The sequence below is a fragment of the Miscanthus floridulus genome, chromosome 19, assembly GCF_019320115.1.
Source record: "Miscanthus floridulus cultivar M001 chromosome 19, ASM1932011v1, whole genome shotgun sequence".
NCBI classification, from domain to species: Eukaryota; Viridiplantae; Streptophyta; class Magnoliopsida; order Poales; family Poaceae; genus Miscanthus; species Miscanthus floridulus.
In genome coordinates, this window is record NC_089598.1 from 90,376,866 (window position 1) to 90,396,013 (window position 19,148).

At 44.6% G+C, this 19,148-nt stretch overlaps 1 protein-coding gene across 1 annotated transcript; it reads left to right on the forward strand.

Moving 5' to 3' along the window:
• The first annotated feature begins 1,893 nt into the window (after positions 1-1,893).
• Positions 1,894-18,324, forward strand: LOC136527275 (U3 small nucleolar RNA-associated protein 21 homolog). Its single transcript, XM_066519938.1, has 19 exons — positions 1,894-2,323; positions 2,672-2,699; positions 2,784-2,884; positions 3,200-3,403; positions 3,494-3,737; positions 12,246-12,421; positions 12,960-13,042; positions 13,126-13,198; positions 13,342-13,407; positions 13,503-13,545; positions 14,695-14,834; positions 14,954-15,166; positions 15,450-15,534; positions 15,626-15,920; positions 16,240-16,495; positions 16,648-16,861; positions 17,205-17,419; positions 17,540-17,695; positions 17,910-18,324. Exons 1-18 carry the CDS (start codon positions 2,195-2,197, stop codon positions 17,687-17,689), a joined length of 2,715 nt encoding a protein of 904 aa, XP_066376035.1. The 5' UTR covers positions 1,894-2,194; the 3' UTR covers positions 17,690-17,695; positions 17,910-18,324.
• The last annotated feature ends 824 nt before the right edge of the window (positions 18,325-19,148 follow it).

A 19,148-nucleotide genomic window follows, 5' to 3' on the forward strand; every position in this document is an offset into this window, starting at 1 on the left:
AGTTTCGCAGAATGGTGACAATCATTTACATCATGGTAATGGCACCGACCATAGTTGCGCTGATTCTCAGGCAAACTCAAAACCTCATAGCCAAGTTGGTTCGTCTCAGTGTTGTGATCACAGTAAGAGGACTGATAGGACACCGTTGGGCCTAGGATTGGGCCTTGGGCGAAACAGTGCATCCCGGCAGTATGTTCGATCTCTTATCCCATTGTGATCCATCATTTGCATATCATGTGTTCGTTTCACTGTAGATTGGATTTGTTCACTGCTCCGGCTCCATCTTCTGTTATACGTGCCCTTGACATGGTTCACCATGTGGCATTGGCTGGGCAGGGTTAGCATTGTTGGGCCATTAGCTCTGGAATATTCAGATATACCTAGTGTTGTAGTTTGCGGTGAACTCAGAGAAGTTGAAGGTAACAGCTTGGCTTGCGAATATCAGCTGATCTGCAGTCGGGAAATATCAGAGAGCTTGTGCACAAAGGGTAACAATTATGGGCTTACGACAGATGCAGTAGCATGAGATGTCTTCATAATTGTTGTGTACATCAGGTTCGGTGGTACCTCCATTGTTTAGCATGATATGAGTTTGGAAAAGGTAACTGTAAATCGAGAAAATTGTAAATTGATTAGTAAGCACACTGCAGCACTAGCTGTTTTCACACTTTTCATTCATTTTTGGGTCTGGTTATTGTTATGAACCACGGAAAGAATTTTGGTTTTCCGTTATGGGTACCTGAGTTATAGTTGGTCTAGTTATGGTACTGGTGGTGCATGATCGTGAGTGCTTCAGAGTTTAGTATTGTTGTTACGAAGCATGTTAGACACTGACAGTAAAGATTGATGCAAAGTTGTATGGTAAATAGCTGTACTTTGCCATGTTACCGTGGCATGACTAATCACTTCTCGCGTGGGTTCTACTCTAGGCTCTAGATTACATCAAATTGCTTGGTACAAAAGGCACCTTCATTATTGTTAACTTTTTCAAAGCCATTGTTATTCACTTATTCTTCACCTGGCATTCGCTCGTTTCTATGAATTTCTAATCAACACCTTGATGTTCATATATTGATAGTTTAGTGTTGTTTACAAATTGCTGTGCATCGATTGTATTCGGGCAACGCCTGCGAATGCGTCTAGTAAAACAAGTATATAGCATCATTTTATAGAATTACAGTGGATTGACTTAGAAGGGCGGGCTTAGTGCAAGCGGTAGAGTCTTAACACCTGTGACCGGAAGGTTCCGGGTTCGAGTCGTGGTTTTCTCGTATTGCACGGGCGAAGGTAAGGCTTGTCACTAACACCTTTTTTCAGACTTTGCACAGAGTGAGAGCTCTCTACACTGGGTACGACATTTTACAGTGGATTGACTTAGTGGTGAGAAATCGAATCGAATGGAGTAAGGGCAGTCCCAATGAAAGAAACTAGTAGTTTCTATAACATAGGATATCGCATCAAAAAAGTACTGCTTTTCAACCCATGGTTTCTATGAGTAATAATTATTTTCTCTTTCTCTCTCCCAACTCTATCTTTTCCTCCAATGGGAGTGCGACACGAGCTTCCTAGAAACTGGTAGTTTCTTCCTAATGGCGATTTCATGGTTTCTTGGTGCATTGGGTCAAGAGTAGACCTGGTTTCTTCATGAAGAAACCATTTCTATGATTTTTGCTCTCATTCCTCATTAATTACGTTGCCATGTCAGCATTTTGCCTACGTGGCAAGTCTTAATGAGGATAGAAACCATCATCCATGCACCATTGGAACTGCCCTAAGACATGTAAATTCACGTGGTGGTGAAAAATCAAATCGAACGGAATAATAAAGACATTTAACCGATTATAGAAATGTAACGAGATAATGTCGGAGAAAAAAAAACAGAGAAAAGACAAACATTTCAAAAAGTGGGAGAAAAGACATGTTTGGGCTCGGCCCGACCCGGTTCGGCAGCTGCCTCGCGCAACCCGACCTACCTCACACGGCCAACCAAACTGACCTACCTGGAAAACCCCCGACCCCCGTTCCCCGCCTCCCGCCGCCGCTCTGCCTCCCAAACCCACTCTAAAACCCTCGCCGCCGGCGCTCCCGCCTCCTCTCCTGCTTTGCCAAACCCTAGAAAAAGCAGCGGCGACAGGAGTGGCTGTTGCCGCCGCCGGGGGAGGGGCTCCACGACCGGAGAGGAAAGGGAGAGAGGATGGGGATCTTCGAGCCGTTCCGTGCGATCGGCTACATCACGGCGGGCGGCGTGCCCTTCTCCGTGCAGCGCCTCGGCACCGAGACCTTCGTCACTGTCAGCGTCGGCAAGGCCTTCCACGTCTATAACGTAAGTCGTCACTCTACAGCTCACCCCCGTCTGTTCTGCTGTTTGAAAAAAAAAAATTCGACAAGGATTCGTGCGTCGAGGTGGCGTGGTTTGCTCTGCTGGAATTCAGTATCGTGAATAGTGAGAGCAAGTGAATGTAGTAAATCACTAGAATCTGTTTTGAGCTGGTGCAGAGTTCAGAGTTTATTTACTGGTTGCTCCTAGTAGGGGATAAATGTAGTCAACCGAGCTGCGTGATTGTCATTTAAACCTTACTCTGCTCTGTTCCTATTACATGCCTCCTTTGCAACCGAATTTCATTCTAGAAGCTTGCGATACTCATTTTGCTTTTTCCCTTTCGTTCTGCAGTGTGCTAAGCTGAATTTGGTTCTTGCTGGTAAGCCTCTTATATTTCAGTTCATGTATTCTTTTTAATGTTCCTGTTTTTCATGTCGTTTATGAGTTTCTTATGTTATCGAAGGACCCCAACTGCCCAAGAAGATCCGTGCTATTGCATGCTACAAGGATTATACATTTGCTGCTTATGGAAGTGATATTGCAGTTTTCAAAAGGACTGATCAGGTACAGAAATTGCTGTGCTACCATTACCTAAACTTTTGCTATCTGTCCGACATAAGTTATATTGCTCCCTTGGCTGTCCGAACTCATTCTTTACTAGAAGCCTTGTTCATTTTTTTTTCTGATTAGAAAGTATTCATTTTTTTTTCTGATTAGAAAGTATTCAAGATGTGCTATTATTATGTGAAATTAGAACTTTGGGATAATGCTGATCATCTATGAGCTTACAAAGGGAGATCCATACCTCACCATATATGCCCATCAACTGCTACTTGGACAAACCTTAAATGTATGTCTCCCACATTCTCTTTCAATCAGGTGGCTACTTGGATTAGACATGAAGAAAAGGTCAACATGCTATGCCTGTTTGGAGAATATGTTCTAAGTGCAGATGCTAAAGGTAATGTATTCATGTGGGCCTTCAGAGGAGCAGAACCAAACACTGAACCAGTTGGAAGCATATCATTGGGAGACAAGTTCACCCCAACATGTATCATGCATCCTGATACTTACCTAAATAAGGTGCTTGAAGCTATCTGGAGTTTTGCTTCAGAAATAGTATTCATTCCGAACCTCGTCTGGATTCTGTTAACAAGTTTGTTTCTGCATCAGGTAATTGTTGGTAGCGAAGAAGGCCCCTTGCAGCTGTGGAATATCAGCACAAAAAAGAAAGTGTATGATTTCAATGGTTGGAACTCACCGGTTCGGTGTTGTGTCTCTTCGCCTGCCCTGGATGTAGTTGCTGTCGGATGTTCTGATGGGTCAGTTCATGTTCATAATGTAAGATATGATGAAGAATTGATGTCTTTCAACCATCAGATTCGTGGTGCTGTGACTGCACTGTCATTTCGAACAGGTGATGTAATAATATATTGTAAAATAAAAAAAACTTTAGATAATGGAATTTTTATTAGTGTTTAGTCAACTACATTGTTACAAGAACAACAAAAATCCTTATTTTCGTTGTAACATGCTTGTCTCAAGCCCTAAACCGGTTCCTTGTCAAAATTTTAGTTAGTGTAGGTACCACCCAGTACCTGAGATCCAACTTAGCCAGTGTACCTACTAATTCCCTCTGTTCCAAATTATAAGCCTTTTTGGCTTTTCTAGGTACATAGATCTTGCTATGCACCTAGATATATATTATGTCTAGATACATGGCAAAAGCAATGTACCTGGAAAAGCCAAAACGACTTATAATTTGGAACGGAGGGAGTATCATTTGATTATTTTGTTTTTTGACTGTTTGGAGCTTGAACAAGAATTTAAGGATAAAAGTGTAGTTAATAAGCCCTGCTTCCTAAGCACTTCCTAGATAACTATGCTAGTTAATTACAGTCATTAAAGACCTTGGGCAGCCCAAGAGGTGTGTACGGCTGCCAAGGCACCTATCTGTTTAGCTATGCTCTAGTGAGCTGTTTGTAATTAATGCAATGTCTATCTATATATATAATTAAGGAGACGGCCTGGGGCGTGTGGTCTCTGGCTAATCAAGTCTGTGTTACCTCCAACATTTGGTATCGGAGCGCCAGGTTAGACACCAAAGAGCCACGAGGCCAACTTCTCACCTCCTCCACCCCATGTCGACCTCTGCTGAGCGCGCTGCCAGGCTCAAAGCCAAGGGAACCGGCGATGGAGAGCTGGGCGACCCCTCCAGCCGGGCCGCGCGCTTGAAAGCTGCAGAGGAAGCAGCAGCGCTGGCAGTCCAGGCAGCAAAGCAGGCGGCGGCTGCTGCAGAGGCGGCAGCAAGGACGGCGCAGGAGCTGCGGGCCGAAATTGCTGCTGAGAAGGGAGAAGAAGAGGATGCAGAGGAGGAGGAAGAGGAGGCGGAGAGCAGGAATCGGGGGCTGCGGACTCCGTCGCGAGACAGGAGGCGCTCGCAGTCACCACTGCGGGACCGGAGGCGCGGCCGCGGCGGCGGTCGCTACGAATCACCGCAAGGCAGAGTGGTGTACCGCGACTCCGGTAGCAGCACGTCGTGGCCGATGCTGGACAAGACAAACTACTACGAGTGGAGTCAGACCATGAAGCTGAGGATGCAGGCGCGCGATCTCTGGGACGCCATCGAGGGCGGCCCTGTCCAGTTTCGCGATGACAGGCGCGCACTGGAGGTGATTGTCGGGGCCGTGCCCAAGGAGATGGGCATCCCACTCCTCGACAAGGCTACGGCGAAAGAGGCGTGGGACGCCATCGCTGCGACTCGCATCGGCGTGGACCGGGTCCGTCGAGCAACGTTGCAGCGCCTACGCCGCGATTGGGAGAACATCGGCGTCAACCCCGGCGAGCAAGTGGAGGATTTCGCCCTGCGTCTGTCAACTCTGCACCAGCAACTTGTCATTCATGGTGACAAGGACATCACTGAAGAGCGAGTGGTGGAGAAGTTTCTGCGCACGGTGCCGGCCAAGTATGCGCAGATTGTTGTCGCCATTGAGCAGTTCCTCGACTTCGAGGCGCTCACTCTCGAGGAGGTGACTGGAAGGCTCAAGGCGGTGGATAATCGCGAGGAACAAGCGCTGACCGAGCTGGTGGCCATCAACGGCAAGCTGCTGTACACCGAGGAGCAGTGGAGAGCGCGCTGGAGGAAGGAGAAGAAGGGAGATGATGCCGGTGGTTCTGGTTTCAGGAACCAGCGCGGTGGTGATGGACGTAGCCGCGGTGGTGGACGAGGACGAGGCAGAGGCGGTGGACGTGGTGGCGGACGAGGAGATGGCAATGTTGCTGGCCGCGTCGGCCCCAACACCTGCCTCAACTGCAACCAGGAGGGCCACTGGGCACGTGAGTGTCCCCAGCCGCGCCGTGAAGGTGCAGAGCGCAGCGGTAGAGGTGGAAACCGTGCTGGCCGCGGCGGTGGCAGCCGTGGTGGAGGCCGCGGCGGCGGAAATCAGGCTGGGCAGCGTGACGGGAACCAAGGAAGGCATGAGGCGCGCGCCCAGTACGCCGAGTGCGATGAAGATGGCGCTCTGTTTCTGGCACATGGCTTCATCAGCCTGGAACAGAGCACGCCGGCGCACAGCTACACGGCGCAGCACGTTGAACTTTTCCAGCCACGTGCTCGCGCCTATCTCGGCGTGCACGAAGAAGAGGTGGACAGCGGCTGGTACCTGGACTCCGGCGCGACGCATCACATGACCGGGCGCCAAGAGTTCTTTGCTGATCTGAACACTGGCGTTCGAGGAACGGTCAGGTTCGGGGACGCGTTGAAGGTAGAGATCAAGGGCGTCGGGTCTATTGTTTTCCAAGCCAAGACCGGTGAGCAGAGGGTCCTTCATGGCGTCTACTTCATTCCGGCGCTGAAGAACTCTATCCTAAGTCTGGGTCAGCTTGATGAAGGAGGGTCCAAGGTTGAGATTGACGATGGCGTGCTTCGCATTTGGGACAAGAGCCGTCGTCTGCTCGCCAAGGTACACAGAGGGAAGAATAGATTGTATATTCTGCATCTTGAGGCTGCACAACCTCTCTGTCTCGCGGCGCGCAAGGATGATGAGGCGTGGCAGTGGCACGAGCGTTTCGGCCGTCTGCACTTCGACGCACTCCGGCGACTCAGCAAGGAGGAGATGGCTCGCGGGATGCCGGTGGTCGACCATGTTGAGCAGGTGTGTGACACCTGCGTTACCACCAAGCAGAGGCGGCGTTCCTTTCCGGCTGCAGCAGCATACCGTGCCCAGAATCAGCTTGAGCTGGTGCACGGTGACCTGTGCGGTCCGGTCACGCTAGCGACACCGGCGGGCAACCGCTATATCTTGCTGCTCGTCGATGACGCTACCCGTTTTATGTGGGCTGTGCTGCTGCCATCCAAGGACGCAGCAGCAGAAGCAATTAAGAAGGTCAAGGTGGCAGCAGAGGTGGAAAGCGGGCGCAAGTTGAAGGTCCTGCGCACCGACAATGGCGGCGAATTCACCGTCGCAGAGTTTGTTGCATACTGCGCTGATGAAGGTATTAAACGGCATTTCAGTGCCCCTTATTCACCGCAACAGAACGGTGTTGTTGAGCGCAGGAACCAAACAGTGGTGGCCATGGCACGAGCTTTGCTCCAGCAACGCCGGATGCCCTCTCGGTTTTGGGGGGAGGCTGTGATGACGGCTGTGCACATTTTGAATCGATCCCCGACGAAGGCGCTGAAGAATGCCACTCCTTATGAGGCGTGGCACGGCCGGGCACCAACAGTCGGCCATCTCAAGGTCTTTGGCTGTGTGGCCTATACCCGGCGGCTTACTCAGCTTCGTAAGCTCGATGACCGCGGCGAGGCTGGCGTGTTTATCGGTTATGCGGAAGGGGCCAAGGCATACCGTATCTATGATCCAGTGTCCCAACGCGTGCGTGTCAGCCGCGATGTGGTGTTCGACGAAGGCCACGGCTGGGACTGGGCATCACCGACAGCAGGCACATCAGAAGCAGCGGGCAGTGAGTTTACTGTTGAATTCCCATGGACGGAGGAAGTCCCTGAAGCAGGAAGTTCAGCGTCGCCTTCACTATCTCCTCCGCCACATCCTGCATCGCCTGGTTTCTCTCCGGTGAATGCAGGAGAGCCTGCAGCGGAAGCAGAGGAGCCCGCAGCGGAGGCAGAGGCGCCTGCGTCGCCCAGAACACCTACACCAGCTCCAGTAAGTCCTCAGGTTGAGCATGTGACCCCCCTGGAGGATGATGATGAAAGGGTGGATGCCTACCACGACGATGAAGAACTCCGCTATCGGAAGATTCATGACATTATTGGTGATCAGCCAACCCCTCCGCCGGCGCAGCGGCTGTTTGCAGAACTGAATCTCACCCATTATGGTGAGCCTACAAGCTATGAAGAAGCCAAAGATGATCCAGATTGGCAAGCAGCGATGAAGGAGGAGCTGAGATCAGTAGAGCGGAATGGGACTTGGGAACTTGTTTCTCCTCGTCCTGGTCACCGTCCAATTTCACTGAAATGGGTGTTTAAGCTGAAGAAGGATGAACATGGAGCTGTAATTAGGCACAAGGCAAGACTTGTGGCCCGTGGTTTTGTGCAGCAGGAAGGAGTTGATTATGAAGATGCTTTTGCACCGGTTGCAAGGATGGAATCAGTGCGTGTTTTGCTGGCCCTAGCAGCACAAGAAGGATGGGCAGTACATCACATGGATGTAAAGTCTGCATTTTTGAATGGAGAACTCCAGGAGGAGGTTTATGTTACACAGCCTCCAGGTTTTGTAGTATCAGGAGAGGAGAAGAAAGTGTACAGGCTGCACAAGGCTCTGTATGGCCTAAGACAGGCTCCTCGGGCATGGAATGCCAAGCTTGACTTGACTCTCAAGCAGATGGGTTTTGAACAGAATGTGTATGAAGCTGCTATGTACAGGAAGGGATCAGGTGATTCCCTACTGGTAATTGGAGTCTATGTTGATGATTTGATCATCACAGGAGTTAATCAGCGAAAGATTGAAGCTTTCAAGGCAAAGATGAAGCAAACTTTTGAAATGAGTGATTTGGGTCTTCTGTCTTTCTATCTGGGAGTTGAGGTAAGGCAATCAGAGGGGAGCATCACTCTGAAGCAAACCCATTATGCTAAGAAGATACTTGAGCTTGGTGGTATGGCAGGTTGTAATCCAGCCACCACACCCATGGAAGAAAGGCTGAAAGTAAGCAAGGAAAGCACAGCAAAGGAAGTAAATCCAACTCAGTACAGAAGACTGGTTGGCAGTTTGAGATACCTAGTGCACACAAGACCAGATTTGGCTTTTGCTGTAGGGTATGTTAGCAGATTTCTGGAGAAGCCAACAACTGAACATCTTCAGGCTGTGAAGAGGATTTTGAGATACCTGGCTGGTACTCTAGATCATGGGCTCTGCTACACCAGAACAACAGGCAAAGCAAGGTTTGTGGGTTACAGTGATTCAGATTTGGCTGGAGATGTTGATTCAAGCAAAAGCACAACTGGATGTTTGTTCTTCCTTGGAACCAGCCTGGTCAGCTGGCAGTCTGTCAAACAGAGAGTTGTTGCTCTGTCTAGCTGTGAGGCTGAATATGTGGCGATGACAACAGCTGCAACCCAAGCTTTGTGGTTGTCAAGACTGTTTGCAGATTTGTTGGGAAGAAAAGTTGAAGTGGTGGAACTCAGAGTAGACAATAAGTCTGCTCTGGCTTTGGCAAAGAATCCTGTTTTCCATGACAGGAGCAAGCATATTAGAATCAAGCATCATTTCATCAGAGATTGTGTGGAGGAAGGTAGCATCAAGACAGAGTTCATTTCCACTGCAGATCAGCTCGCTGATATACTGACTAAAGCCTTGGGCAAAACCAAGCTAGAAGAGATGAGGAGCAGGATTGGGATCAAGGAGATCAAGATCAGTTGAAGCAGGTCTTAGGGGGAGAAATGTAGTTAATAAGCCCTGCTTCCTAAGCACTTCCTAGATAACTATGCTAGTTAATTACAGTCATTAAAGACCTTGGGCAGCCCAAGAGGTGTGTACGGCTGCCAAGGCACCTATCTGTTTAGCTATGCTCTAGTGAGCTGTTTGTAATCAATGCAATGTCTATCTATATATATAATCAAGGAGACGGCCTGGGGCAGGTTTCGAGGCAGTTCATGGAGGTTTTGGGTATGGTAGTAGGAATCAGGAGGGGGAGGAAGTTCTGGACTTCGCGGTAGCTTTTGACCTGATGATAGCCAACACTTTCTTTAGAAAGAGAGAATCTCATCTAGTGACCTTCAGTAGCGGACAACACTGTAGCCAGATTGACTTTGTCCTCGCAAGAAGAAAGGACAAACGAGCATGCTTGGATTGCAAGGTGATACCAGGGGAGTGTGTTGTTTCTCAACATAAGCTTTTGGTGGCAGATTTTTGTTTTCAGGTGCGTGCCCGTAGGGATAAACAAGCTAAGATTGAAAGAACAAAGTGGTGGAAACTGAAAGGGGAGACGTCAGAGGTATTTAGGGAAAGGGTTATCAAAGAGGGCTCTTGGAAGGAAGAAGACGACATAAACAATATGTGGGACAAGATGGCAACCAACATTCGGAAGGTAGCCTCAGAGGTGTGTGGAGTAACCAAAGGAAGGGGACGCGAGGCTAAAGATACTTGGTGGTGGAACGAGGAAATCCAAAGGGCTATTAAGGAGAAGAAAGAATGCTATAGACGCTTGTACCATGACAGGAGTGTGGACAACATAGAGAAGTACAAGGTGGCAAAGAAGACTGCAAAGCGAGCTGTAAGTGTGGCAAAGGGTAGAGCGTACGAGGATCTTTACCAACATTTGAGTACGAAGGAAGGAGAGAAGGACATTTATAGGATGGCTAGGGTTCGTGAGAGAAAGACACGGGACTTCAACCAAGTTAAGTGCATTAAGGATGAAAGGGAGCATCTCTTGGTAAAGGAGGATGAGATCCGACATCGATGGCAAGAGTATTTTGACAAATTGTTCAATGGTGAGAATATGGACACAACCTTTCAGTTGGATGACTCTTTTGATGACACCAATAGGCGCTTTGTGCGGAGAATCCAAGAATCTGAGGTTAGAGAGGCGTTGAAAAGGATGAAAGGAGGTAAGGCGATGGGACCGGATGGTATCCCAATCGAGGTGTGGAGATGCCTCGGGGACATAGCTGTAGTATGGTTAACCAAGCTGTTCAACCATATTTTTCGATCGAACAAGATGCCTGATGAGTGGAGGAGAAGTATATTGGTATCAATCTACAAGAATAAAGGGGATATTCAAAGTTGTACAAATTACCGGGGAATTAAGTTGATGAGCCATACTATGAAGCTATGGGAGAGAGTTATCGAGCATCGCTTAAGAGCAATAACGCGGGTCTCTATGAACCAATTTGGTTTTGGTTTCATGCCTGGAAGGTTAACCATGGAAGCCATTTTCTTAATAAGACAAGTTATGGAGCGGTATAGGGAGAAGAAGAAGGACCTATATATGGTTTTATTGACTTGGAGAAGGCTTATGATAAAATACCAAGGAATGTTATGTGGTGGGCTTTGGACAAACATAAAGTCCCAACGAAGTACGTCGGGCTCATTAAGGACATGTACAGCAATGTTGTGACTAGAGTTCGAACAAGCGATGGAGACACGGATGACTTCCCGATTAAGATAGGACTACATCAAGGGTCAGCTTTAAGCCCTTATTTGTTTGCTTTAGTGATGGATGAGGTCACAAGGGACATACAAGGGGACATTCCTTGGTGTATGCTTTTCGCGGACGATGTAGTGCTAGTTGATGAAAGCCGGACAGAAGTGAATCAGAAACTGGAGTTATGGCGGAAGACTTTGGAGTCCAAAGGTTTTAGACTTAGTAGAACTAAAACTGAGTATATGAGATGTGACTTCGGCACTACTACTCGGGAGGAGGAAGATGTTAGTTTGGAAGGTCAAGTAGTGCCTAGGAAGGATACCTTTCGATATTTAGGATCAATGCTACAGAGGGACGGGGATATTGATGAAGATGTTAGCCATAGAATCAAAGCAGGGTGGATGAAGTGGCGGCAAGCGTCTGGTGTCCTATGTGACAAAAGGGTACCACAGAGGCTAAAAGGCAAGTTTTATAGGACGGCGATTAGACCTGCTATGTTGTATGGTGCAGAATGTTGGCCTACGAAAAGACGACATATTCAACAGCTAAGTGTCGCGGAAATGCGTATGTTGCGTTGGATTTGTGGTCATACAAGAAGGGATCGAGTTCGGAACGATGATATACGTGAGAGATTAGGGGTAGCACCAATTGAAGAAAAGCTTGTCCAACACCGGTTGAGATGGTTTGGACATGTGCAACGGAGACCTCCAGATGCACCGGTGCGTAGTGGAATCCTAAGTCAGGATAGTAACGTGAAGAGAGGCAGAGGAAGACCAAAGTTGACTTGGGTAGAGGCAATAAAAGGAGACTTGAAAGGATGGAATATACCCAAAGACTTAGCCTTAGATAGGAGTGCTTGGAAGACAGCTATTCACGTGCCTGAACCTTGATTGCTTCTGTTGGGTTTCAACTCTAGCCTACCCCAACTTGTTTGGGACTTAAAGGCTTTGTTGTTGTTGTTGTTGTTGTTGTTGAGACGGCCTGGGGCGTGTGGTCTCTGGCTAATCAAGTCTGTGTTACCTCCAACAAAAAGTTGTGTTGAAGAGTCCTCCCTAGTTTGAATCAACTTTTGCTGCTTTATTGACACTAAAATTTGTAAAATTATAGAGTCCACATTTGGGTTATTATGGAAACACATCTGGTTTTTCTTATCGCTGGGCAGATAACCAGATACTTTACTGACATCAATGTTTTATTTTTCTTTTTTTGGTTATGATGTTTGACATCCCATTTTGGTAACACCAAAGTTGCACTATTGTAATGTTATACCACTTCTGTATCTCAGACTAGCTAAAGCGGTCTTTCCCAAATTTACCTTTTTTTCCAGATGGGCAACCCCTTTTGGCCTCTGGAGGTTCTTCAGGCGTTATCAGCATATGGAATCTTGAGAAGAGACGGCTGCATTCTGTGATTAGGGAGGCCCATGATGGTTCAATAGTTTCACTTCACTTTTTTGCGAACGAACCTATTCTGATGAGTTCAGCTGCTGATAATTCAATCAAAGTTAGTGCCTGTTTTTGGTTTTACTTCTCAGTTGCTGTATGGTAGAAAACTGCATGCACTGTCTACTTACCCAGCTTCACCAGCTGTCCAATCACTTGGAAGTTGCAAACCTTTGCACGCTTTATCTTCATAATGGTTCAGTAGTGCTGAAATTATGCAGGCCATTATGCCTCACATCTAGTAGTATTTTCTTGTATACAACAACAACAACAACAAAGCCTGTCAGTCCCAAGCAAGTTGGGGTAGGCTAGAGTTGAAACCCACCAAGAGCCCCTAGTCACGGTTCAGGCACTTCAATAGCTGCTAGTATTTTCTTGTATGTTTGCAATATTTCAATGTTAGCCTGGCTCGCCTTACATATTTTAATAGGGGCAGGGGCAACAAGAATCTTCTTTCTGACAACTAGCATCCAGCTTGATAGCCTGCTAATAAGTGCAGCTAACAAAATAGCTGGGAACAAATATACAATTCCCTTATCAATGTTACCTGTTAATGGCCTCGTTTAACTTTGAGGTCCTAATCTAATATGCTCTACCAGATGTGGATATTCGATAGTAATGATGGAGATGCTCGTCTGTTACGATTTCGAAGTGGTCACAGCGCTCCACCTAGGTGCATAAGGTGCAGCTTCCCTCCAATTTGTCTCTTGTCTTTTGCTTCCTGTCAGTTGTGCTTTTGCTGAGTCAACCTATTTTTGTTCTTAGATTCTATGGCAATGGAAAATGCATATTATCTGCTGGTCAAGATCGTGCATTTCGTCTTTTCTCAGTTATCCAGGTAACTAATTGCATCATAACTTTGTAATAATGCTTTTATAAGAATGCTTCAAATACCAGGCTGATTTGCTACTTTGCCTTTTTGAGGCAAAACTTAATATTCTCATTCTGTTTTAATTCTCGTGAAGTAACTTTTCTTAACAGGATCAACAAAGTAGAGAGCTTTCTCAGCGGCATGTGGCAAAAAGAGCAAAAAGGCTAAGAGTAAAGGTGCAAATCTGGGGTTTATTCATTTATTACGTTCAATCCCCCTCCCTCCTCCCCCTGTTTGGGTGTTGAAAAGTTTCTTTTTTTTTTTCCTGCAGGAGGAAGAGATCAAGCTAAAACCAGTTGTTACATTTGACTGCGGTACTATTTTGGTTTCTTGCAAGTAGCAAAATTTCTTAATATATTATGCTAATATCGTTAAGAAAATTCACTGGTATCCAGGGGAGCCGGCGTGCCAATAGTGAAAATAGGATCATTCCAACATGTTGGAATGTTTAAAAGATTAATTACATAAATATATCATATACGTAGAACCTGCAGAAATTCAGTTCAGATTTCACCTTTGATATCAAGATTCAGAAAAGACAAGTGGAACTATATTAGCACATGATGAGCAATGTCACACTTCATGTGAATTTGAAATTAGATTTTTGCAGGTTGTCTTAATTTTGTGTACTGGATACCTGATTCTTTTATGAAATTTCGGAAGATTGCAAAATGCTGAATTAGCTGATGGCAGCGCCAGAACCCCTGGATACAGAATCCACACATCATATAAATTCTGCTGCTTTGCATAGCAAGTTTTTTTTTGGACCATGTAAAAGCAGGAGGTTTAAGATATATTTTTGTGTCGAGAAGTGTTACTGTTATCTAGATAATTGGTTGTAGAGTTATATTTCATCCAACGAACTGCATGACCTTCATCTCATTATATGATATATACTGTTACCAAAATGTGGATATTTTTGGAAATGGGCGGGAGGAGAGCAGTAGCTGAAATATAAGTTGCACAAGTAGGTAACTTAAACTAGGAAGCACCTTAGGCTGGCATATCATAGGACAAACAATCTCAGTGTTGTAGCTTATTGCTGCTAAGGTTAGAGCTTCAGTTTAACAAAGATTGGTTGAAGTGACTTCTGATGGTATCCAGTACGGGCCTTCTAGTATCGTCTATCATGTTGTTTGTGAGATAACAGACACGGCAACGGCAGACATGTTTTCTAGCTCTCATGACATTGCAAATGCTACCTGAGAAATTGCTTCATGTGCGCTTTTAGCCGTTTGCTTACTTTTTATGCAACAAACTTACTAAATTTGGTGATTATCTACAATAACTGCACAACCAATGCCACAGCAACGCCTTGCTATCACCTAACAGATTAAATTGTGCCTGAGATGTTAGTTATGCATCTTTGACCTGTAAGATATTTCACAGATCGGCATATCTTCTGTTTATATACCTGTCTATGCTATGCAAATCTGACCTTCAGACTGTCCTCTCTTTTTCAGCTGAGATACGCGTGCGTGACTGGTGTAATGTTGTCACATGCCACATGGATACTCCACAGGCATATGTATGGCGTCTTCAGAACTTCGTTATTGGTGAACATGTTTTGACACCATCGTCAAGCACTGTGACACCGATTAAGGTAATGCTTGTTTTTGAAGTTTTGCATCTATGGAATTTCATTGTAGACTAGAAAATGTGATTCCTAAAATTCAAGTGCTATTATTTGCTTTTTGAAGCATCATTTTCTTTTTCTGACAGGCTTGTGTGATAAGTGCATGTGGTAATTTTACTATCTTGGGCACTGAAGGTGGTTGGATCGAAAAATTTAACCTTCAATCAGGGTTTAGTCGTGGTAGTTACATTGACACTTCGTTGGCAATGCAATGTGCACATGATGGTGAAGTTGTTGGGTTAGCTTGCAATGCCACAAATGGCGCTCTGATTAGTGCTGGATACCATGGTGATATTAAGGTATGACCCTCTCTGTTGTGCTGCAGTGTGCTTCTTGTTGTGAGCAGACATGAGCATTACGGTTATGGAGAACTGTGCTCTTCATTTTCTGTCCTATCAACTAGTTAAATTGTTTCCTTGGCATTTCCATATTATCTTTCAAAATATTTTAACCCTACAATCAAGAATAACTGTGTATGATCCACCTGTTTTTTTTTAATTTACTCACTTTTAAACTTTTCTTTAAAAGTCTCAATGAAATTTCGGCCACAACATATTAACTATAAAATTGTGTATCTTGCAGGTATGGGATTTTAAAACTTGCAAGCTGAAATCCAGATTGGATGTTGGTAAATCTGTCACTAAAATTGCATTTCACCGGCCAAATGGTAGTATACTAGTGTTCAACATATCAACATATTTGGTATTTCCCATGAGGAAGTTTTCAGACAACTAACAATTATTTGCTATTTATGGCAGGTCTTCTTGCTACCGTAGCAGGTGATATGGTACTTATATTGTTTGATACGGTGTCCATGAAAATGGTTCGTAGATTTGAAGGACATACAGACCGTATCACTGATCTGTGCTTCAGTGAGGATGGAAAATGGCTCATCTCGTCTAGCATGGATGGGACTCTTAGGATTTGGGACATCAGTTTAGCAAGGCAGATAGATGCAATGCATGTTGATGTATCTATAACATCTGTCTCTATGTCTCCTAATATGGATGTGTTGGCAACCACTCATGTTGATCAAAATGGTGTCTATCTCTGGTAGAGTTCTGTTGCATCACCCTATGCTCAGCCTATTATACCACCCACGCATATCTCAATTTATTTTGTAGCTATATATAGTTCAGAAAAAATAAATCATGAGATTGGCCTTCCAGCTGGTGCAATTTCCACAAATATATTATTCATCTCACTTATAGCCAACGGAATAGTTTATCAGTACACTCTGTTTCAACATATGCACCGAATTAGAGTTGTGTGGCATAGCATGCAATTTTATACGCCGTTATGGGTCATGATATATAGTGTTCTTCCAGTTTTTTTCATCTGTGGTCTCATACATGTGTTATAAATTTGACAGGGTTAATCAATCTTTATTCTCGGCCTCAACAAATACTGAAAATTATGGCAGTGGTAAACATGTACGGAATGTGTGTTTGCCAGCTGTTTCATCTACAGAGAGATCTGAGGAAGAACAAGTTCAGAATTCAGGAGAGTCATATAAGTCCAGTATTAAACCTTTTGTCATGATGGATCATCAAATACCCAATCTAGTCACCCTCTCCTTACTTCCAAAGAGTCAATGGCAAAGTTTGACAAATCTTGACATTATAAAGGTAATATGCTTGTCTTGGTTCTAGCTTTCAGGTTTCAACATTGCAAAGTTATGAACTATGTGGCCTATATTGCTTGCTTATAGCTTATATAAAAGAGCTTTATTGTGTTGAAAAACTAGATTAAAGTCCTAACCTTTGTATTATGTCTTTAGGTTCGCAATAAACCAATTGAGCCACCTAAGAAACCTGAGAAGGCACCTTTCTTCTTGCCTTCAGTTCCATCCCTTTCTGGGGAGATATTGTTTGAGCCCCCTGCCAGGACAGAAGAAACCGACATCAGTACCACTAAGAATACAAATCATAAGATGTCTGAGCTCTCCTCTCATTTCAGTCAGCTGTTGCAATCTTGTGGTGAAACAAAGAACTGTGAGTATTTACTATTATCTTTACTCATGTAAATTTTCCTTAGTGACACTTGTAAGGCTTAGCTTGTTAATCCTATAAAAAGTTGCTGCCACACTGTCATTATTGTTCAATCCATCTTTACTCAAGCATTTTTTCCTTAGTAACACTTGTAAGGCTTAGCATGTTAATCCTATGAAAGGTTGCTGCTGTACTGTCGTTATTCTTCAATCCCGTATATCTGATGACTCTAACCATCATATGCAACGAGAAAGAAGGATAAATATCTGGAGATACATTCTCACTACGTTGCCTTTAGAGGCTGATGCTCGTGATTTTAAGCACTGACCTCGGATCTGTTTTGCAGATTTGGCTTTTACTGACTACCTAAAAGGCCTGTCACCATCGTCTTTAGATATGGAACTGCGAATGCTACAAATAATAGACGATGAAGAGTCTGAAGGTCTGGAGCAAAGACCTGAGCTTCAGTCCATTTCATCGCTGTTGGATTATTTCATTCATGAACTTTCCTTCAGGAATAACTTTGAGTTTGTCCAGGCTGTTCTGAAATTGTTTTTGAAGGTATATAATCTGTGCATTGTTTCGGCTGGTTTAAAATTATGTTCAAAGGCATGTGATAAGTACATAACATCTTAACCCATCAAGTTTGTACTTAGAAGTCTATATATTTCTGGGAAGCAGATACATGGTGAAACAATACGACGGCACTCGATGCTTCAGAGTAAGGTCAAGAAGCTTCTTGAGGTCCAGAGCTTAGTTTGGCAGAAGATTGATAAGATCTTTCAGGGTGCACGATGCATGGTTACATTCCTCAGTAACTCGCAATTTTAGTAGCAGGTGATTCCTTGTCACTTGTTTTGTGAAACAAGTTCGCTTCATTTACTGACTGGTTAAATTTTGACCTTCACTTGTAAATTGTAATGCTGCATTTTTTTTGGGAGGAAGAACATTTTCAGAGCTCAACTTACCATTGACATTTTGGTCATCTCATCGAGCTTCTTTATATATTCTTTTGCAGCTTTGTAATCTATTTTCTTTTGTCCCTAAATAGGCTGGAGCTCCACATACCAGGGCATACATGGTGTCTAATACTGCAGGAATTGTGGCCATTGGGTTGAGAAAGTGGGTATAGTTTGAGTTTTGGAGACTGCAGTAAAACCGATTTGGTCGTTCTCAAGCATGGCAGTCCAAGCTGTCCGCACAGATATTAGAGCATCGTTGAGCAGCAGGCATGGCTATGTCTATGCTTACAATTTTGCTGTAGCAGTTACGCAGCAAGGAGTCCACTTGGTAAACATTGATAGCTACCAAAACAGCTCCATCTCTTGATGTAACAATTTTGTAGTTTTACGTTTGTGTCATCCTTTTGTAACAAACTGATGTGTCAAACACCGTGCTGCAAGAAACGCGAAGGCTTGCCATTGCTATTTGAGCAAAACTCATGTCTGTACATTCAGCCAGCTTAGTTTCTGCGTTGGTCTTATGTCGTGGAGGATATTTCAACAACAAAACCTTTCAGTCCCAAATAATTTAGGGTAGGCTAGAGTTAAAATCCATCAAGAGCCTCAAGTTATGGTTCAGGCATTTCAATAGCTGCTTTACAAGCACTCCTATTCAAACATAGATCTATAGCTATATTTTAAGTTTTTAAATATCTTTTTATTGTCTTCTCCTATATAAATTTTGGACTTCCTCTACCTCTCTTCATATTATTAGTTTGACTTAGGACTCCACAATACACTGGTGCCTCTGAAGTTGTCCTTTGGACATGGTCAAACCACTTCAACTGATGTTGGACAAACTTTTCTTTAATTGATGCTATCTCTATGCAATCACGTATATCATCGTTCTGAACTCGGTCTATTCTTGTGTGATCACAAATCTATCGCAACATACGTATTTCTATAATATTTAGTTGTTGAACATGTTGAATCTTTGTAGGCAAATATTCTGCTTTATACAACATAGCCGGTTTAATCGCTGTTGTATAAAACTTGCCTTTTAGCTTTTGTGGTACCCACTTGTCACAGAGAATGCCAAAAGCTTGTCGTCACTTGATCCACCTTGCTTTGATTCTATAGCTAACGTTCACATCAATATCTCTATCCCTCTGTAGCATCGATCCTAAATACCGAAAGGTATCCTTCTTAGGCACTACTTAACCTTCTAAACTCACATCTCCCTCCTCCTGTGCAGCTCCGTCAAAGTCACATATCATGTATTCGGTTTTAGTTCTGCTCAATCTAAAATATTTAGACTCAAGGGTGAAAACTCTAGTTTGATTTTAGTG

Coding starts and splice junctions, on each gene's coding strand:
- LOC136527275 (XM_066519938.1), top strand. CDS start 2,195: ATGGGGATCTTCGAGCCGTTCCGTGCGATCGGCTACATCACGGCGGGC. Junction 13,199..13,341: donor GTCTTTTCTCAGTTATCCAG/GTAACTAATTGC, acceptor TTTTCTTAACAG/GATCAACAAAGTAGAGAGCT. Junction 17,420..17,539: donor TTCTGAAATTGTTTTTGAAG/GTATATAATCTG, acceptor TCTGGGAAGCAG/ATACATGGTGAAACAATACG.